The following is a 20487-nucleotide window of genomic DNA, read 5'->3' on the forward strand; positions in this document are numbered from 1 at the left end:
TACACTCAGGAGCTTCCCTTTTTGACGCCGGAACTTTCTTCCCTTGACGGTCTCGGAGTCAAAGGTCAACAACGGGCTAAGATAAAAGTCGTCGCGAGCTTTCCTCGAGCGACTCGTTTGCCGCAATGGCTCACGGGAGACGACGGCTTTGCCAAAGCGCGCAACGGGCTCATTTCCCATGAGGCTTTGCGAGCAGGCCGCCGGCGTCCTCGACCTCTGCCGCGACCCCGCGATCTCCCCGCCCCGCTCGCGATAATCCGCGGACGCGTTCTGCTCTGTGACCGACCAATCGGGGGATGAGAAACCGCCGCCGACGTCCTCCAATTTGAAACGCGACGCCTTCAGGATACGGCGCAGTCGCGTAATCCACTTTTGTGTCGGGTGGGCCGGCGGCACGAGCCGAAAAAAAACCCCAACCAAATCGTCCACGCGCCAGAACAAATGTCGCATCCGTTTAGAAATCAGGATTTGCGATAAGGTCGAGTTCGGCAAAATGGCCGCGTACGTCCGCCACTAAGCAGCCTAACAGATTAGTAGCGTCGCGTGCGTGCGCGTCACATTGTGTCTTGGGCCGCCATCTCGAGGTCAAAGCGGGTTCGGGTTTTTGTTTTGAAGCCACAATAACGGCAAAGACGCGCAATTGTTGCGACACTTTCACAAGTTCACGCAAGTTTGTTCATCTCTGAGGCGTACCAGTAAACAAAATGGCTGCCTCGACACAGGTCCCTCTGGTGTATTGCGACAACATCACGAGAGTAGTCTCAAGCGACGTTGTCGCGTGTGTGGTTTTTCATGGGAAAGTTGAGAACATTTGTGACAGATTTTGTTGAGAGTGAGTCATGTCATGGCTGCCAATCAAATGCGAATTTTTGGGTTCCGTCTTGAGGGTTCTGATCCAATTGGATGCGAATCGTCTCGACTCCGTAGTAAGAAGTCAAAAGTCGGGCTCGCGCCTCTCGCTCTTCTTTTTTTTTTTTTTTCTCGGGCTCACGCCGCGCGGGGCCGGGCCGCCGCTGGCCCTTTAAGAGGACCCGAAAGCCGATTAGCGCTCATCCCGACTTGGGTTTGGCTCTCTTCTCCTCTCCTACCCCCCCCCCCCCCCCGCCCGGAGCATTTTGGTTCGGCTCGGCACTTCCGGACGCGGCCGGGTCGGTCGGTCCCCATGCAGAAGGGGGTGCGCTACAACGAGGGCCACGCGCTGCACCTGGCGCTGCTGGCCCGCAAGGAGGGCGCCAGGCGCGGCGTGCTGAGCAAGCGCAGTTCGGAGAACGCCCGCTGGAGCGACAAGTTCTTCGCGCTGCACCACAACCTCCTCTTCTACTTCGACGGCGAGCACAGCGCGCGCCCGTCGGGCATGTACCTGCTGGAGGGTTGCAGGTGCGAGCGCGCCCCCGCGCCCAAAGCCTCCTCGCTCAGCGCGAGCGCGAGCGGAGGCGGAAGCGGAAGGGACGCCCCCGATAAGATGCAGGTAGGCGGTCGGGCCGACCTCACCCGATTCGGGTTACGGGTCGCACACGTGCGCGAAGGTGCCGTTCCTGGAACGCCCGCTTCACGCTTTCTAAAGAGTCCAATCTCGTTCGCGGTTCCGAGTGGTGACTTTGAGGTTTTCCTTCATTTCACGCGTCGCCAAACGCCCGCTAAGAACTTTGCGACAATTTGGCCGCTTTCCTTCCTCGAAACAAGTTTGCCGCTCCTTGCCAAAAGGCAGCCAATCAGAGGAGCCGCTGAGGTCGCGTGACCCACTCGCGGGACAACATGGCAGCCGAAACGACAGAAGATGTCCGACGTCGGGCCGAAGAATTTCCTTTGCGACTCGACCGCATTTTACAGGCGCGTACGAGTACTCGCGGTCTACAAATGAAGTGCGAACTCTTGGGCCGGCATGTGTCCTCGTCTTTCGTCATCTTCGAATCCTTTCTGTCAATTTGGAGGGCAAAACCAGACGAGGTTCTCAAACCATTGACCGAAAGTCAACCAAAAGCAAAGTCATTGCTTTGTAAAGTAACGTTTGCTTCAATTTGGCTTAAATAAAGGTCAAGGTTCGGAAACCTAAAGCCCGCGGGCCCCCGTCATGTTGTCAGCGCCTTCCGTGGACACGCCCACAATGTCCTACATGTGGGAGGAGTTCTCCGTTTCTGGGATTTTGACACTTTTATTCAGATTCAGCAGGCTTGTTAACAACGCGTGTTGGTTTTGTGTCCATCTGACAAGGCTTTGATTTTCCTGTGACAGGGTTTTAAAGTGTCATGTGATCTATGGTCCTAGCAGACAGGGGGGCGTGGCCTATGAACTCCCCGCTTAAAGCACCGCAAGCCGCATTAGCCGGACGAGCCGCCTTGTCGGTTACGTAACGCGCACGCGAGCCTTTAAGCCGGGCGCCGACACGCTAACGCTAACGAGTGTCTCCCGCCAGTTTGTGTTACGTCAGTGCTAAACACGCACCCGTCCACGCATGATATCTTCACGCGCGCATCTGCTGTAAAGTGCTGTCAAGTGTTGCAAATCCAGGAAGTTGACACGCGCGTGCGCCCGCAGCACTACTTCCTGGTGATGTTCGGCCACGACGGTCAGAAGCCTTTGGAGCTTCGGACGGAGGACGAGGCCGACCGCGACGAGTGGGTGGACTGCATACGGCAGGCCAGGTACGCGCACCCGCGCACGCATTTGCCCGCTTTGCCCAAATTCCGACTGTCGAGGAAGAAAATCTTCCGGTCGAGTTGTGGGCGCGTCAAACACTTCAAAGACATCGACGTTTTGGATGCTTCGAGATGCTTTTCACGATGCCCTTCACCACGCCAACGTGGCAACAAAAAAAATTGCCGAAATGTAGTTTTTGTACGCCATCGGTGTCAAACTCAAGGCCCGGGGGACCAGATCGGGCCCGCCGCGTAATGATTTTATCAGGCCTGCAAATCCCATGTGTCCCAACATCCGTGATATTTGTTTCAAATCTGTTGCAAAATTTCAAATTGTCCCATCATAAACGATAACGTCGAGAAGCGTTTTTGTGTCAGCAAACGACAACGGTTGAAAAAAAGGGTTAGCTACGACGTGGCGCGCGACAGCCCCGGTTTTACGCTTTCCCACGTGAAGGCGGCACAATGTAGATGGAGATAAAAATACCGCGCGAGACAGAAGGCCAGCGTGTGATGATGTAAGTCCACAAAACACAACCATGACCTAAATGTGAACTGCGGCGAGGGCAACGAACGCACACGTATCCAACCGGGGTTGTGCTTATGTAGAATGCGTGGCAGCAGTAGCAATCAGAAAAGAATATTTTATTCCCCGAAGGAAATTATGTTTCTGCATGCATGTGTCTTTGTGTACATGTCTTCTTTTCACATTTGTGTGTTCCTTTGTGTGCGCGTGTGTGATTGTGTACATGTGAGTGCATGGAAATGTGGCTTGTTGTGGGTGTGCGTGTCCGCCAGTTTTTGCATGCAGGTACATGTCTGTGTGTGCAACACTAAACAATTGGTACAAGCCAAAGAAAAAGCCAAACTTTTCGTGCTCAGCTACTCGGACCTGATGGTGGAGCGCGAGATCCTGATGCAGAAGTACATCCACCTGGTCCAGATCTTGGAGACGGAGAAGGTCGCGGCCAATCAGCTCCGCGCGCAGCTGGAGGACCAGCAAACGGAGATCGAGAGGCTGAAGGCCGAGGCAGGCAGGCGCCGTCGCTCGCCGCCGTCGGCCGCCGCCGCCGCTAACGTTCTGCGTGTCCGCCGTCCAGGTGGTCCTGCTCAACAGGAGCAAAGAGCGCGGGCGGCTCAGCCAGAACCCCCTGGACGACGAGGACCCCGACATCAAGAAGATCAAGAAGGTTCGTGCTCGCGCGCTACTGCTCCGAGTGGTCCACCGGCCGAGTCGCTTGCTCGGTGTCACGTGACCTCGTAATTTCAACCCATTTGGTACTTGCCCGTTGACCCCAACTGTCATGTGACTTATTAAGGGTCAACAGTTAGCAACTTCAGTGACTGCTGACACGCAAATTGTTAAAGCGGACCAGGACCGTAGATGTCAAAGCCTGGTGCAAAAGTCCACATCTTCATTATCTGCACTGGAAAAATGCTGAATTTAATAATAACATATCCCTCATTTGATTACTTATGAATTTAATGATAGCCTAACCAGCATTGAAGTTGAACAAATGCGCAGATTCCGACTGTCGCGGGTAGCTAGCTGCTTGCTGCTAACGCTGGCACCTGTACCTTTTTAACAATAACTGCGCAATAAATGTTTGTTACCGTAATTTCTCGTGTATAATGGGCATCACCCCCATCCACCCCCCCCCCGCCCCCCCCCAAAAAAAAAAAAAAAAAACAGCAACTTAGAAGTCAATAGATTGCATTATATCGGGGAAATTGGGAAAAAAAAAACGTTGACATTTTTTCAACGTATGCCAGCATTTAGAGGTTATGAAAATGTGTAGGGGACACTTCCACTCCAACGTGGCACGTCTACGTATGTTTGCATATATAACCTGTTGTGCTCGTAAATTTACACGCCCAGGCAGAATTTGGGAAATGAAGTTTCATTTTTTATATTTTCATATAGCTGTTTTAATTGATAACGTTTTTGTCAAATGGTGAAGCCCGTAAAATAGAAGTGAATTTGTTTTAGTTTTTGTGAAATATTTGTACACATTTTGCAAATCAAGTGCTTAGCTTCCGAATTATTCTTTTTAAAAACACAAAATACACATCATAGTTCAAAGAAGCAAAATCATGTCGTGTTGTGACGACGCATGACACGTTTCCACAATTTGGAAATGTCAACCTTGGGGGGTTGCTTTGTGATTGAACCTGATTTCGAATCACGCAGCACTAAGCGTCCCCCAAGTTTTGTTTTGGGTTTGTGATGTGATGTGATGTGATGTGACGGGCGTGGCATGTCTGGTGTGACGTGACTTGACGTGGCGCAGGTGCAGAGCTTCATGCGCGGCTGGCTGTGCCGGAGGAAGTGGAAGCTGATCGTTCAAGACTACATCTGCTCGCCGCACGCCGAGAGCATGCGCAAGCGCAACCACATCGTCTTCAACATGGTGGAGGCCGAGAGCGAGTACGTCGGCCAGCTGTCCGTCCTGGTCAACTGCTTCCTGCGTCCGCTGCGCATGGCCGCCAGCTCCAAGAAGCCGCCCGTCAGCCACCACGACGTCAGCAGCATCTTCCTCAACAGGTGCCGCCGCCGTCGCAAAACACCGCACCGCTCGCAGACCAAAATGAACATTTTAGTTTTCAAACTTTGGCCTCACAGTTCTGAGCCCTCCCGTTTCCCTCCATTCATTGGACACTAAATTGCCCCATCGGTGTGATTGGCTGGCCCCCGCCTCTTGGCCCATGACAGCTGGGATGGGCTCCAGCCCTGTGACATTGTGAGGATAAGCGTTTCAGAAAATGTCTGGATTTTCTTCAAACAAATGTAAACAAGGGCAACAAAGAGTGAAACTGATGGGCTTTCGCGTCGGTCGGCGGGCTTTTGAGTCTTTGGGGCGCTCACGAGGTCCCGTGTGTGCCCCAGCGAGACCATCATGTTCCTGCACCAGATCTTCCACCAGGGCCTCAACGCTCGCATGGCCAACTGGCCCACGCTGGTCCTCGGTGAGTGGCGCCCGGCGCCGTCCCGTCCCGTCCCGTCCCGCCCCGCCGCCCGTCTCGGTGCGGTGGTCACCGCCGTCTTCCGTCTCCTCCAGCCGACCTGTTCGACATCCTCCTCCCCATGCTGAACATCTACCAGGAGTTTGTGCGCAACCACCAGTACAGCCTTCAGGTTCTGGCCAACTGCAAGCAGAACCGCGACTTCGACAAGCTGCTCAAGCAGTACGAGGCCAACGCCGCCTGCGAGGGCCGCATGCTCGAGACCTTCCTCACCTACCCCATGTTCCAGGTTTCGCGACCGCCGCCGGGACGCGGGTTCGGTCGTTAGCGGGATGCTTACTTATCGTTAGCCACGTCATCATAGTTGGCTAGCGAGTTGTTCATTGCGTCAAAGTCGCTGTTTGTCATCTACTACCTGAGACTTGACTAGTTAGTGACTTAGTGCAAGAGGTCGCGTTCCAGCTAGTAATGTCTAGTTGGTGACCAATAGTTGTAGTTTATCTTATTCGTAATAAGACCTTTGCTAGCTTGAATGGGGTCGCTAGCCAGTTGGTAAGTTTTTGGTTTGGAATGCCAACCATTTGAAAAATTCCCATCATTTAGTCCTTGCAGTCACTTAGCGTTGGCGAATGAACCTTCGCCAGCTGGTTGCTGTCATCCGAGGCGAAGGCGAGCAGCGACTTGACGAGTGACGTCCGCGCTTGTGTTTGCAGATTCCTCGTTACATCATCACGCTTCACGAGTTGCTGGCGCACACGCCGCACGAGCACGTGGAGAGGAACAGTTTGCGCTTTGCCAAGTCCAAGCTGGAAGAACTCTCAAAGTACAAAATGGTCGTCGTCGTCGTCGTCGTTGTCGCGGTCAAAAGTGACAAACGCGTGCGCGCGCGTCTCCAGGATGATGCACGACGAGGTGAGCGACACGGAGAACATCCGCAAGAACTTGGCCATCGAGAGGATGATCGTGGAGGGCTGCGACGTTCTGCTGGACACCAGCCAGACCTTCGTCAGACAAGGTGGGCGCCGTCTTGGCCTTTCTCGGCAGCGAACGAAGGCTGAAGCCCGAGTGTGGCGCCCCCAACAGGTTCGCTCGTCCAGCTGCCCTCGAGCGGCGAGCGCGGGATGCTGAGCAAGGTGCGCCTCGGCGCGCTGTCTCTGCGCAAGGAAGGCGAGCGCCAGTGCTTCCTGTTTACTAAGCACTTCCTCATCTGCACCAGGACATCTGGCGGCAAGCTGCACCTGCTCAAGGTGCGCACCCCAAACCAGAATTTGCCAAACGACTTGAGCGAATACATGGCGTCATTCCAATCATAATATTAGATAAAATGGCAGATAGCTGCTCTCAATCAGATGCCGAGGAGGCTTCAAATTCTGCAGCGCAAGATGCCGTATTGCGCATTTCATTAAAACAGCCGACAAGTGCACGAAATATCACTTAAAAATGGAAATGCTCTCTGATGTCTTGAAATTAAGACTTTTGTGGGTTTCTGCATTTGTGGTTCAGCAAGGAGGCGCCCTGTCGCTCATGGAGTGCACGCTCGTCGAGGAACTGGACCCCAGCGACGAGGACTGTGAGCCTGTCTTGGTCTCGTTTTGCATCCAGTGATGTCAACGCTTTTGTCTTGACGCGGTTTTTGCCCGCAGACAACGCGGCGGGGCAAGGCTTCAGCCACCTGGAGTTCAAAATGGTGGTGGAGCCCCCCGACGGGCAGACGTTTTCCGTGGTCCTGCTCGCTCCCTCGCGCCAGGAGAAGGCGGCCTGGACGAGCGACATCAGTCAGGTGAGCAAAACCCGCCAAGAGGGCTCTTTGCGATGTTGGCGTCTGGCTCTTCCCTCTCAGTGCGTGGACAACATCCGCTGCAACGGGCTGATGACCAGCGTCTTCGAGGAGAACTCCAAAGTGTCCGTGCCCAACATGATCAAGTAAGACGCCAGACAAAAGCGCTCGTGGAAAAAAAACACGCCAGCAGATTGTAGCAAACTAAATGACACCACTACCAACGCAGACATCCACATTTTATTTTTGTTTCGTTATCACGCGCCATCTTGAAAAACGGAATTTGTTGGGTACCGTCGCGTACGTCTTTACTGATAGAAGCGTCGTGACGCCGCCCTCAGGTCGGACGCCCGCCTGCACAAAGACGACGTGGACATCTGCTTCAGCAAGACGCTCAACTCGTGCAAAGTCCCTCAGATCCGCTACGCCAGCGTGGACCGGCTCCTGGAGCGCCTGACCGACCTCCGCTTCCTCTCCATCGACTTCCTCAACACCTTCCTGCACACGTACAGAATTTTCACCACGGCCGCCGTCGTCATCAACAAGCTGGCGCACATCTACAGGCAGCCCTTCACCTCCATACCCGTCAGGTACGTCGCCGCCGCCGCCAGCTGGGAAGCGGCCAAAAGTGCGCAAACGCCGTCGTGCGTGTGCCTGGCCGCTAGGTGGCGACATCGCTTTGCGAGTTCAAAAACGTCAATTGAGGGTGTACCCTGCCTCCTGCCCTTTAACATCAGCACTCCTTTCGACCCTTGTGAGGATAAGCGGCTAAGAAGATAATGAATGGTTATTTTTTTTTCATTGGCATCCAAAATTCAACATTGCTGGAATTTTGATATCCCCAATTTTACACACCAAAGAAACATCTGTGGTGATTTTTATGAGTAGCCGCAATGAAAGAAAATCACCATTGGAATGCTTTTGATATGAAGGGACATCGCCACCTAGTGGCCAAGAAAAAAAGTCGCAATAGACAGCAGCGGATGTCACGCTCGAGTCTGCTGTGTTGGGGATCATCTTTGATGTGTGTACACTGTTCCAAATTCTGACGTTTGGTTCAGTTGATCCCTTCGTCCCACATTGGTCCACATCTTCATCATCATCATCTTCCTCCACCTCCCTGCCGCCATTTTGTTGGTCAGGATCGAGCAGCACTCGTGCGACCGTCTGTCCATCATGTCTCTGTGTCCCGACTACACTCTGAAGATCACTCAGCTGGCTTTGGATCAGTCCAAGTAAACCCCCACCCCCGACCCGTCCACCCCCATAGTCTGTTACACCATGTCCGTAACGCCCTCCCCCGTCCAATGGTGGTCTTGCGTCCTCAGGTCCCTGGAGCTGTTCTTCGCCGCCAACCAGGGCTCGTGGGGCACGGACCCCCTGAACAACAAATCTCCACGTCTGTGTCGCAAGTTCTCGTCGCCGCCGCCGTTGTCCCTCCCGTCTCGCACGTCATCGCCCGTCCACAGCCGCAAGTTGTCCCTCAGCTCGCCCGTGGGGCTCAAAGTCCTGGACCTGGGCTCCACGCCTTCGTCCTCCGCCGCCAGCTCCCCCACCTCCACGCACGGTCCCGGCCTCTTCGCCTCGTCCTCGCCGCCGCCCCACGCCGCCGCCCCGTCCAGGACCCTCTTCGGCTTCTCGTCCTCGCCGCCGCCCACCGTCACCAAGGCCCCCCCGGATCTCAGTCACGGTCCCAGCTCGCCCGAACTCAGCCCGGCCGGCGAGGACGTCGGCGAACTGCCTCGCATCGACGCCTTCTGCGGAAAACTGCGAAGAAGCATCCGCAGAGGTGGGTTGTCCAGGGATGTCACATTTCATCATGGACGCCTCGCCGCGGTTCTGATTGAATTGTGACTCCTCCCCCCTCAGCCGTCCTGGAGTCCGTGTCTCTGGACAAATTTATCCCGGACTCTCCCACCGGCAGCGGCAACGAGTCCGGGGACGTGTCGCCGTGCCGCTCGCCGTCCACGCCGCGACACCTGCGTTACCGCCCGACGGGAGGTATCGCGCCGGCGAGCGATTCCGTCGTGTCGGAGTTGCGGTTCTGCCTAACCGCGCTCTCGCTCTTTCGTCAGCGTCTTCGGCGGAGAACGCGCGCTGCGCCGTGTCGCCCGCGTCGGCCTTCGCCATCGCCACCGCCGCCGCCGGACACGGCGGCTCCCAGGGTGAGTTCCGTTTGGTGGTGCCGTTCCAATTCAAAATGTGCATATGAGGCGCAGCTTAAAATTTTGTCCACCCGGGGTCGCCGCTCTCGTGTTTTGCAGCGAAGTACGTGACTTTGAATGTGTGCGGCTAGCGAGTCAACGAATGAGCCTTGCGAAAAGTTTGCAAACAGTTCCGTTTTGCTAGTCTGGCAGGATCTCGTGAGAAAAGCGCTAAAAATGTTTCCCCGTGTACCGTTGCAGCCTCGGGAAGCTCTGAGAAATCGTGCGACAAGGAGTTCATCATCCGCAGAGCCGCCACCAACCGGGTTCTCAACGTGCTGCGCCATTGGGTGTCCAAACATTCGCAGGTGAGCGGACGCACGCCTCAACTTTGGCCGGCTTCTCTCTTGGGGTCTCGGTCACGAACGGAGGGCGAGATCCGCAGGCGGATTCGGCGCAGCGTCTGCAGTGAGGCGGACTTTGTATCGCTCCGTTGTGGTCAAGGGGTCAAGTGGAAAGGCGAAGCTCTCTATTTACCGTTCCGTCTACGTTCCCTCCCGCACCTCTGAGCTGTGGGTCGCGACCAAAAGAACCAGACCCAGGATACAAGCGTCCCAAATGAGTTTCCTCGGCAGGGTGTCCGTGCTCGCCCTGACCGAACGGGCGAGAAGCTCGGTCATCCCGCAGGGGCTCAAGAGTAGAGCCGCTGCTCCTCCGCGTCGAGAGGCGCTCGATCGGGTGGCCGGGGCATCTGTTTCGAGGCCGCCGTAACGATCCTCCCTTGTCCTGCCGCGACTGCCGCAGGATTTCGAGAGCAACGGCGAGCTGAAGTCGGGCGTCCTCGGCCTCCTGGACGAAGTCCTTCGGGATCCGGACCTTCTGCCGCAGGAGAGGAAAGCCACCAGCAACATCCTCAGGTGGCGCTCGCTTGCACTCTTTCCGCGTTTTTTTTTTTTTGTCAGTTTGCTGAACGTCGAACTCGGTGCGTGTTGTCATCAGCGCTCTTTGCCAGGAAGAACCGGACGACACTCAGCTCAAGATTGAGGACGTCCTACAAATGGTACTTCATTCGCTCTCAGTAACGGCAAATTTTGTAACTATTCTGACCACGTCGTGATTGAAATTCTCTTCTGATGATGAACAGAAAAGTTGTCCACTTCTGCACTTCATTGCGGTAAGAAAAAGAAGCTTTGCGCCGGCGCCGACGCCGTCTGCGTTTTCATCATATTTGTGTGTTTGTGCGCCAAGGCGGAAAGTCCAAAAGCCGAGTGCTTGGAGTCCTTGTCTGCCATGGAGCTGGCCGAGCAGATCACTTTGCTGGACCACATCGTCTTCAGGAGCATCCCCTACGAGTCAGTCCAACCGTCCCTGTGTGGCGATCCGCATGGCGGATTGATCGACGTGATTGATTGTGGCAGGGAGTTCCTGGGTCAAGGCTGGATGAAGGTGGACAAGACGGAGAAGACTCCTTACATCATGAAAACGAGCCAGCACTTCAACAACGTGAGTACATTTTGAAAAGAAAAGAAGAGAAAGAAAGCAAGCAAGCAAGCAAGGCCCCTCCACCTCACCCCCACGTCTGCTTTTGCTATTTTCGCCTTCACGTCCCGAACCTATTTGGTGACGCTGACGTGACGAGGATCTTTTGCCTCCCCAGATGAGCAACCTGGTGGCGTCGCAGATCCTGACGCAGGCCGACGGGGGCGCCCGGGCGGGGGCCATCGAGAAGTGGCTGGCGGTGGCCGACATCTGCCGCTGCCTCAACAACTTCAACGGCGTCCTGGAGATCACGTCGGCGCTCAACCGCAGCGCCGTCTACCGTCTCAAGAAGACCTGGGCCAAAGTCTGCAAGCAGGTGGGGTTTTGGGGGGGGGGGGCTCTTAAAATGGCAGGAACGCTTCTCGCCGTTTGGCCCGTCAAATTGGCTCATTCGAATTCATTCTCAGTTCTAATCGATGACATTTTCTTCCAGAAAAATGCCCGACATTTTTTTTCCTTCCTCCTTCCTTTTTCTTGAAAAATCTTATAAAGTCTGCCATTTTTTTCTTAAAGGTTGATTCAGTGACGTGATAAGGTTTTCATAGTGTATTTTATTTCACGAAAAGGAATCTTGACAAAAAGTTTACATTTTGTAAGTTTAGAAAAATGTTTGGGGGGAAAAAAAACACCAAGGATAATAATCTTACATAAAAAAAAAAAAAATAAATCCGAATAAGCGAGTGGTAAGATCTGGCATCTCATTGAATTAGTTTATTTCCTATTCTATTAATGGAAAGGTCAAAGGCTTTTTATGACTTTGTGTATCTGTACAGACGAAGGCTCTGATGGATCGTCTGCAGAGGGCCGTGTCGTCGGAGGGACGCTTCAAGAACCTCAGGGAGACGCTGAAAAAGTAAAAGCCACAAAAACGCTTCCTTTCTCTCCTTCCTTCCTTCCTTCCTCCCTCGCTCCCTCCCCTTTTGCGTACGCCCACCTGACCGCGTTGCACCCACCCCACCCCCCGTCGCTTTGCCAGCTGCAACCCGCCGTGCGTTCCCTACCTGGGCATGTACCTGACCGACCTGGCCTTCATCGAGGAGGGGTCGCCCAACTTCACCGAGGGGGGGCTGGTCAACTTCTCCAAGATGAGGATGGTACGTCCAATGGCACACACGCACACCACCACCACCACCACAGCTTGCTTTTATTCTCTTGACGCACTTTTTCTCTGATGAACGTGACCAAAATGATAAGCTGGAAAATGTATGATTTTAATTATTCGTGCAATTTGCATAATTTCCTGCTCTTTCTGTAATGCCCCCACGGGGCACACAAATGCCTCAGAAGCGTTATAACAGCTTACATGATATTAATTTAAAATCCTTTTTTTTTTTTCTCTCTCTCTCTCTCTCTCTCTCGCCAAGTCCCAAGAATGGAATACAGTAGCATAATGGGTCTAAGGGTTCATTAAAAAGGAGATAACATTCCTAGAAAGTAGAGCAAATGCTACACATTAATGCTGTGCTTGCATCAAATCATCTCAAAAAATTATTCCATCAAAATGTACTGCACATATAAATTGGAAAAAAAGCATGAAAGTCAATGTTTGAATGCAAACGTACTTAAAAGTTAAATATAAGACAAAGAAAGAAGTTGCATCAAGCTCATGCAAAGTGTTAGCATTTCATTCCGTACACTCGACTACTAGTGCTGCTCATGCGTCGCTAGTTTAAACCACAAATGGCTTCAAAATGATTTGATCAAAAACAAAACAAAAAAAAAAAAAAAAAAGAAATTCCACTGATGAGCGTCTGTTGTTGGCGGCGGCGACTTTCCGCAACTTGAAGCGAGCGCTTTGTGTCCTCGTCAGATTTGTCACATCATCCGAGAGATCCGGCAGTTCCAGCAAGCTCCTTACAGGATCGAGCACCAGGCCAAGGTGGGCCCGGCGCTTTTTTCAGCTCCTCTCATGTGCCATGGGTTTGATTGACGGCCATATTGCGCCCCCCGCAGGTGACTCACTTCCTGCTGGACAAGACGCAGGTGATGGACGAAGACGCGCTGTACGAGCTCTCGCTGAAGTTTGAGCCGCGCGTTGCGCCGGGCTAAGCTAACGCTAAGCGGCTTCTGCTAGGCTGTTAGCGCGACCGGTAGCCAGGCTAATCCCTGCTAATTTGACTCAGGGAAGGATTTGATGTCCTGTTGCCCGGCAACCAACGCCGCTGTTCTCTACCCGTCAAAGGGGGGGTTCAGTTTGTGTGGGAACGGACTGAATAGTACCAAGCAGCTCATTTCAAATGTGTGACATCTTGATGACTAGAATGTGAGCAGTCAACGTAAAACGATGTCATTGGTCCGCATTGTGACATCACTTCCAGTATGCGGTGGGTGATCGACCGGCTCTCAGGGTGGCACCACTTCCTGTAGGAATTTCCAAAAGTGGCTCCACTGGGTCACGCTCTGACACGGGATCCCAATGTGATGTCACTTCCTGAATCCGGTGGATTTTTGTGGTTTTCAAAGTGGATTCACTAGCGCATGCTCTGACATCACTTCCTGTATGGACCGGGCCACTTGACGTGACTTGCGGTTTGGCCTGCTGGGTGGATGACGCTAAGCCGGATCATGTCAATTTAGACACGGAGTGGATCTACTGGATCACAACGTCTGTATTGGGTGGATCCACGAGATCGATTCCTTCACGAGCGCTAGTGTTAATCACACTGGGACATCACTTCCTGCATGCGCGGCGACATTGATTGGCTGGAGTGGATCCACAGAATCCCAATGTGATGTCACTTCCCGTGTTGAGCGGATCCAGTAGATCACAAGGGAATGTCAATTCTTTCACTCGGTGGCAGTGAATGTCACGCTGTGACATCACATCCGGTACGGGATCGCCACGCGACATCACTTCGGCAATCCGACGGATCCACCGGATTCCGCGGCAGTAGCTTCAAAAGTGGGATCCCTGGATCACACGGTGACATCACTTCCTGTACGTGCAGGAGCGCACTGGCCCGTGTCGCTCGTTAGCTTAGCTTGTAATGTTTTCTACACTTTGCTCTTTTTTTAAATAAGAGAATTGACCTAAAAAGTTTTATTTATTCTTATTTTTTTTTTTTTACATGATACAACAATAATACACTTTTTTTTCCATCACCGTTATTAATAACATTGTGGGTGTAATGTTAGTGAGGTGTTGTGTTACATTTAGTTCTCTTTTGGAATGTCTTTGTTGAGCATTAACACCTTCGCACTATGTTGTCATTTGAGATCGTTGTGGTTTGACCACGGAAACGTATGACTTATTATTGTTGATACTAATAATATTTCTTCACGCTTGAATTGATGTTAGCGGCTGATATGTTTTGTTGTTTTCCGTTAAGATTGATTGGAGCAATAAAAGTCCTGATCAGTATGCGGCGTGTGCGTGAAAGTCAAACAGATGTAAAAGTTTCTGTCGGCCTTCTGATTGGCCCTCGCGTGTGGAGGGGGCGTGGCCCGCCGCCAGGGAAACCTCATCAGGGAGATGAGATGAGAAAAGTTGAAGCCGCGGCGGCGTCTCCACAGGTAATGCAAATCCTTTTTCCTCTTTCCCTTTTACACTTGCACCGATGGATTTTTTTTTTTTTTTTTTTTTTTTTTTAGTTTTAAACTCGTTTCATTGTAGGATTGCTATTATTAATCATTATTAAATGTTATTAATAATTATGCCGCTACTCGTTAATCTTGTCGGTATTTGTGCTCACGGGGGTGATTTTGAAGGAACTTGGAAGGTACGGATTGTCCGTCATTTTCCAGATTGTTTTGCATTTCTTGCAAAGTGCGGCCGTGAAAACGACTCCTGCTCGGATGTACTGGAGTGGAGGTGAAAGTTCACCAGCCGGGGGACGAAGGGGGGTCGGGGGGGGGGGAGGTGTTAAGACCATTAGTGGACTCAGTGCTCAAGTCAAACACTTGTTTCTTCCTCTTGGCCCTCTTTGTTATCGTGACTGTTATTATTTTGTTGTTATTTCAAATCCTTCGCTCACAGGGGGGACTGCAGCGGGTCTGTCGTTCTCGGCGGCACAGCGGTCCCGTGATGGTCTAAAAATATGACCTCTAAGTATAGACGTGGAGATGACGGTGACATTTTAGCGCTGCATAAGCGAAACGACCTTCTGCGAAGTCCTTGCACGTCCGCACTGTCCTGTCCTGTCCTGTCCCGGCCGGCTGGCGAGGCGAAGCAAACGAGCCGGAAGCTGCGACGGGATGCAAAGATGCCGCCGGCATGTGCCGCAGACGGCTTCCGCTAAGCTTGTTAGAGGACAGACGCAAATCTGCTTTGCTAAAGTCCCGCCTGATGGCTTCCTGGCGAGCTTGAGTTTGAGTTTGAGTTTGAGCTTGAGCGAGCGACGGGAAGTTTGCCGGCCATCATGAGCAGGCCTACAAATAATAATAATAATAAATTGTCAAGAAGCCATGGCTGAAAATATACTTTGTCAGTCATGTTGCTTTAAAATAGCCATTAGGCTCCTTTTGTCCATCCATTTCTTAAAGCAGAGGTGTCAAATTCATTTTTCTCGCGGGCCACATTGTGCTTCCGGTTTCCCTCAGAGGGCCGTTATGCGTTACGACCGAAACAATACAGATATTTCACTGTCTCTTCGTATTTACATCATCAATTTCTGATCTACTTTTGGAATCAGAAATCAAGCATAATGTGTTTTTCAACTATTCATGTTTGGTAACACAAAAATGTTTGGAATATCTCAACGTTATCGTTTATGATGCATGACAATTAGAAATTTTTTTTGCGAGAATAATTGAAATTGACACTTTAGATTTGGCCCTGCGGGCCGCGTCAAATCATGTGGCGGTGCCGGATCTCTGGCCCCGGGCCTTGAGTTTGACACCGGCGTCTTAAAGGATGAACTCCACCTTTTAAGATAAAAAAAAAAAAATGTTTCTGCCTGCAGCTCCTTCACTTGTGACTCAAAAGGCAAAGATGGCCAACTCTTTCCCGCGCCTGATGTCGGGCCGCAACACCGCCGCCCTGCTGGCCACCCTGGGAGCCGGCACCGTGGCGACCGGCCTCCTGCTGAGCGACGGCGGCTCTCTGGCGGCGGAGGCCAGGAAGAAGCTCTACCCGGCCAGGTGACTGGCTTGGCGTGACGTTGCCGCGCATGAAAATATCACGTCCGTCGGGCTGGCAGAGTTAGTTGAGAGTAACGAGGAGTCACGCTGGCCAGATCCAGCGGATGCATCGCGGGGGCGCCACCCAGTTCAAGTGACCCTCTGGCATTTCAATGTGCGACCTTGAGACCAGTTTAGCACCGAACCTGACGGAACCTCTCGCCCTCCCTCGCAGCTCCGACTTCCCCGACCTGCGCAAACACAACAACTGCATGGCGACGGCGCTCACGCCCGCCATTTACGCCAGACTGCGGGACAAGCTCACCCCCAACAACTGGACCCTGGACCAGTGCATCCAGACGGGCGTGGACAACCCCGGGCACCCGTTCATCAAGACCGTGGGCTGCGTGGCGGGCGACGAGGAGAGCTATGAGGTCAGAGGGGGACGTCGTATGTCTTGAACCAGAGAATGACGCTGTCGCTTGTTGCTAGGCAGTATTCCTGGGGCACAACAGAGGTTGCCCCAAAATTACACTCTCACTGGTTGCTAGGCAGAATACAGAGGCTGCCTGCCCCAAAGTTCTGAAGTCGCTTGTCGCTAGAAATGGGTGGAAAATATTTGTTTCTGAAAGGTCAATGGAAAAAAAAAAAATACAAAACCCTTCAGTCAGTTGTTGCTAGGCAGAATTCATGGGCCATTGGTGAGAAATAGATCAATTATTAAAAGAAAGAAGCATAATAGATACATTGTCCGGTTTTTGTGAAACAAAACAGTTCCTCACTTACCGTAGTTGAAATAAAATAAAAGAATTGACAACAAAAAATAGAGCGACAAAGAGGCGTAAGTATGCAGCACTTCCTTACGTGTGTGCCGTTGGACGCGGTTTGCTTTCAGGTGTTCGCGGATCTCTTCGACCCGGTCATCAAGGACCGCCACAACGGCTACGACCCCAGAACCATGATCCACCCCACGGACCTGGACGCCTCCAAGGTGCCGGCGCGCCTCCTCCTCCATGCCGCGCTCGCGCACGCGCCGCCGCCGCCGCCTTCCCGCTCACGGTCGTCTTCCCGATCAGCTGACCGACGGCGTGTTGGACGAGAAGTACGTGCTGTCGTCCCGCGTTCGCACGGGCCGCAGCATCCGCGGCCTCAGCCTGCCACCCGCCTGCAGCCGTGCGGAGCGCCGCGAGGTGGAGCGCGTGGCCGTGACGGCGCTGGCCGGCCTCAAGGGGGACCTGGCGGGCCGCTACTACAGCCTGGGAGAGATGAGCGAGAGCGAGCAGCAGCAGCTCATCGACGTAAGAAAGCCGTTCGCGGGGCAGGCTGGGTTTTTACTCGAGTGAGGATAAGCGGCGGGAGAAATGGACGGGATGCTGAAGGCCGCGCGGCTTTCCGATCTGATCTTTGCCTTCTGGTCCGATCCCGCCGCGCTCCTCTCAGGACCACTTCCTGTTCGACAAGCCCGTGTCTCCGTTGCTCACCTCGGCCTTCATGGCCCGAGACTGGCCTGACGCCAGGGGCATCTGGTAAGAAGGTTCCAGAAAGAAGAAGCTCGCGTACGACGTAGGATCTAGAGACTTGCGGCCTCGGCACCCGAGAGCCCGCCCTTCGCCTTTGCAGTCTTCCTTTGGTCTCTTGTGAATTGGCGTGTTTTCTTCTTCCCCCCCCGATCAACCCTGTAGGACCACTTCCTGTTCGACAAGCCCGTGTCCCCCCTGTTGACGTGCGCCTTCATGGCGCGAGACTGGCCCGACGCCAGGGGCATCTGGTAGGCCGGCCGCGAGCGCGCCGCATGAACGCCGGCCCGCCGTAGCCTCCGCCCTTTCCTCGGCGGGTCTCGATCGGCCGCTGATCCGTTGATCTTCTTCGTCAGGCACAACAACGAGAAGACCTTCCTGATCTGGATCAACGAGGAGGACCACACCAGGGTCATCTCCATGGAGAAGGGCGGCAACATGAAGAGGGTCTTTGAGAGATTCTGCAGAGGGCTCAAGCAGGTACGCCACTTGACCCGCTCGCAGGGGACGACGCTACAAGAACGCCATCTGGGTGCTGAAATTCAAAGAAAAACTCGACCATTCGGGCTTTTTTGGGGGGCACTAACCCGAGGTCCAATCAAAAAACATCTACTCCTTTACGCCCGAGTTACTAGTTGCTAGGCAGAATGCATGGGGTGCCACGCCGTCCGTGTTTTGTTCTTCGGCGGCATCCGTGGGGGCGTGAAGCCCAAGTCCAGAAAAACCAACATCCACCGTTGCGCTGTCGCTGTGAGGCGGTCATTGGTGGCCCAAAGTTGTTGTCACTTGTTGCTGGGCAGGATTGTTGGGCAGAACCATTTGCGCCCCAAAGTTCAATTCAGCAACAATTTCTGTGATCACATCTTTGTAGATTCCCCAAAAAAAAAAAAAATCCAATCGGGATGGAGAATTGCTCTTTCTGTAGTCGCTTGTTGCTAGGCAGAATGAAAGTGGCCCGATTCCAGGTAACGAAAGCCCGTCGGTATTGACAGGTGGAGTGCCTGATCCGAGAGAGGGGCTGGGAGTTCATGTGGAACCAGCACCTGGGCTACATCCTCACGTGCCCGTCCAACCTGGGCACCGGCCTCAGGGCGGGCGTGCACGTGCGCCTCCCCAAACTCAGCAAGGTAACCCACGCACGCACATCTCAAATCTTCTTTCGCCATTGAAATGTGGGTAAAAGACCACCCCCCCCCACACACACACACACACACACACACTTTTTAACGGAAATGCTTGGTCACTTTTTTTTTTTTTTTAATAATGACACTGTAGTTATTTGGATATTTCCACTATTCCCGGCGTGAATCGCGGGTTCCGTCTGCCGTATTGTCCGCCTACGTGTGTTGCTGTGCACTTTGCGTTCCAATCCAAACTTTCGCTCGCCCTTCTTTGGCGCGTCGCCCTTTTGTGTTAGCATTAAACTAGCGTGGCCGTTTTTTTTTTTTTTGTTGTTGTTTTTTTTGCCAGTAAACTTTGAGTGAGCTGCCAAACTGCTTCTCGTGATGTTTGCTCAAAACATTTTTTGCTCTCAAGACACAAAATAAATAATAAATGCGCGGCTCGGATCTAGAAAAAACGCAGCGGTTAAAAGTTGAGGCGCATCAATCTCCATCGAGGGATTAGGAAGTAGGAGATTATTCCGGAACCGGAATGAGCGAAAGGTCCCCCCCGCAGGATCCTCGCTTCTCCAAGATCTTGGACAACTTGCGCCTGCAGAAGAGGGGCACGGGCGGCGTGGACACGGCCGCCACCGGCGACACTTTCGACATCTCCAACAACGACCGTCTGGGCAAGTCCGAGGTGAGCGGCCGTCGTCGGGTTTGCAAACGAGCTTCTTTTTTTTTTAATTATTTTTTTTTTAATTATAAATCATTTTTGTGTGTGTGTGCTGTTTCCACGCAGGTGGAGCTGGTGCAGCTGGTGGTGGACGGCGTCAACTTCCTGATCGAATGCGAGAAGAAGCTGGAGAAGGGCCAGGACATCAAGGTCCCGCCCCCCATCGCCACGTTTCGCAAATAGAACCGTTTTGACGCTTCTACCTCAAAACAAGCATCAGTAAAAGTACGGCAACGCCATGCTTCCGCTTCCGCTTCCTGTTTCCTGTTTGCTTTCTGACAGCGGACACAACTTTTTGCGTGAGCGTGAGAACATGACCTGCATGCATGCGCAACTCACTTCCTGGGCCTTGACAGAAAGTAATTCCTCCCCCCCCACACACACACACACACACACACACACTTGTCGCTTAGCAACGTGTTTCAAAAAGGCCATCAGTTGAGCATCACTCACTTCTCGGCAATATTTGTGCACCACAATCCATTCTTGTTACTACAATCAAAGGTCAGATAGTTTTGCTTTCAGACCTCCGGAGAGTGACTTCAGTATTTGCTGTCCATATTTGGCTTTCCTCTTGATTGGTTGAAGGGCGGGCGGGGGGGGGTCTTCGCTAGTGACCTAGATAAGCTCGAGCAATTCCCGAGACCTGGTTTCAGTCCTCTTGGCAGGAAAAACATCTGGAACGGAGCATTTTTATTCATATTCACGTTTACAGAGGCACCGTAGAGAGACAATACTAGAAAAATAATCGAAAAACTTGGGTTTGGTAAAAAACAGTCCCGTCCGAGAAGTAACTTGTTCCGAGTCAGATTTCTGAATATGCAACAATCTCCGGTGCCTCGAGAGTCAATAAAAGGAAATTAAAATGCGCAGTCTCGTGTTACTAGGCAGAATACACAATGTAGAAAAAAGAATAATAATTCTAGAAAATTCACATTTTGCAGTCACTTTGTTTACAAGGCAGAATTTACATTTATTGGGCACTTTATTTCAAAAAAAAAAAAAAAAGTCTG

At 52.7% G+C, this 20487-nt stretch overlaps 2 protein-coding genes across 8 annotated transcripts; both read left to right on the forward strand.

Annotated features, from left to right (window-relative positions):
• Positions 1-260: 260 nt before the first annotated feature.
• rasgrf2a (Ras protein-specific guanine nucleotide-releasing factor 2a) lies at positions 261-16099 on the forward strand. 6 transcript variants are annotated; one of them, XM_061802258.1, is made up of 29 exons: positions 261-1468; positions 2536-2642; positions 3519-3666; positions 3737-3826; positions 4928-5181; positions 5524-5603; positions 5696-5889; positions 6314-6423; positions 6497-6615; positions 6684-6847; positions 7104-7170; positions 7244-7380; positions 7441-7523; positions 7719-7967; positions 8520-8612; positions 8706-9166; positions 9247-9378; positions 9453-9542; positions 9783-9889; positions 10326-10438; positions 10521-10581; positions 10666-10695; positions 10770-10873; positions 10940-11024; positions 11179-11376; positions 11834-11913; positions 12037-12154; positions 12871-12939; positions 13014-13152. In XM_061802258.1, the coding sequence occupies exons 1-29, from the start codon at positions 845-847 to the stop codon at positions 13107-13109; spliced, it is 4263 nt and encodes a 1420-aa protein (XP_061658242.1). In that variant the 5' UTR covers positions 261-844; the 3' UTR covers positions 13110-13152. The 6 variants fall into 6 exon arrangements, with proteins under 6 accessions (XP_061658242.1, XP_061658245.1, XP_061658244.1 ...); XM_061802263.1 differs by lacking the exon at positions 261-1468 and adding an exon at positions 1585-1862; XM_061802262.1 differs by lacking the exon at positions 261-1468 and adding an exon at positions 1585-1830.
• Positions 15991-19827, forward strand: ckmt2a (creatine kinase, mitochondrial 2a (sarcomeric)). 2 transcript variants are annotated; one of them, XM_061802267.1, is made up of 9 exons: positions 15991-16139; positions 16354-16552; positions 17014-17109; positions 17195-17416; positions 17559-17644; positions 17992-18115; positions 18628-18762; positions 19313-19438; positions 19541-19827. In XM_061802267.1, exons 1-9 carry the CDS (start codon positions 15991-15993, stop codon positions 19655-19657), a joined length of 1254 nt encoding a protein of 417 aa, XP_061658251.1. In that variant the 3' UTR covers positions 19658-19827. The 2 variants fall into 2 exon arrangements, with proteins under 2 accessions (XP_061658251.1, XP_061658250.1); XM_061802266.1 differs by lacking the exon at positions 17559-17644 and adding an exon at positions 17801-17886 and having other exon boundaries at positions 19541-19820.
• The last annotated feature ends 660 nt before the right edge of the window (positions 19828-20487 follow it).

Source organism: Syngnathoides biaculeatus, chromosome 17 (assembly GCF_019802595.1).
Source record: "Syngnathoides biaculeatus isolate LvHL_M chromosome 17, ASM1980259v1, whole genome shotgun sequence".
In the NCBI taxonomy this organism is placed as follows: Eukaryota; Metazoa; Chordata; class Actinopteri; order Syngnathiformes; family Syngnathidae; genus Syngnathoides; species Syngnathoides biaculeatus.

Excerpts from the sequence above, each read along its gene's own strand:
- rasgrf2a (XM_061802258.1), top strand. The coding sequence starts at position 845 with ATGGCTGCCAATCAAATGCGAATTTTTGGGTTCCGTCTTGAGGGTTCT. Across the intron at positions 5,182-5,523 it reads AGCAGCATCTTCCTCAACAG|CGAGACCATCATGTTCCTGC; the intron begins GTGCCGCCGCCG and ends TGTGTGCCCCAG. Across the intron at positions 12,940-13,013 it reads GGATCGAGCACCAGGCCAAG|GTGACTCACTTCCTGCTGGA; the intron begins GTGGGCCCGGCG and ends CGCCCCCCGCAG.
- ckmt2a (XM_061802267.1), top strand. The coding sequence starts at position 15,991 with ATGGCCAACTCTTTCCCGCGCCTGATGTCGGGCCGCAACACCGCCGCC. Across the intron at positions 17,645-17,991 it reads CCTGACGCCAGGGGCATCTG|GCACAACAACGAGAAGACCT; the intron begins GTAAGAAGGTTC and ends CTTCTTCGTCAG. Across the intron at positions 18,763-19,312 it reads GCCTCCCCAAACTCAGCAAG|GATCCTCGCTTCTCCAAGAT; the intron begins GTAACCCACGCA and ends TCCCCCCCGCAG.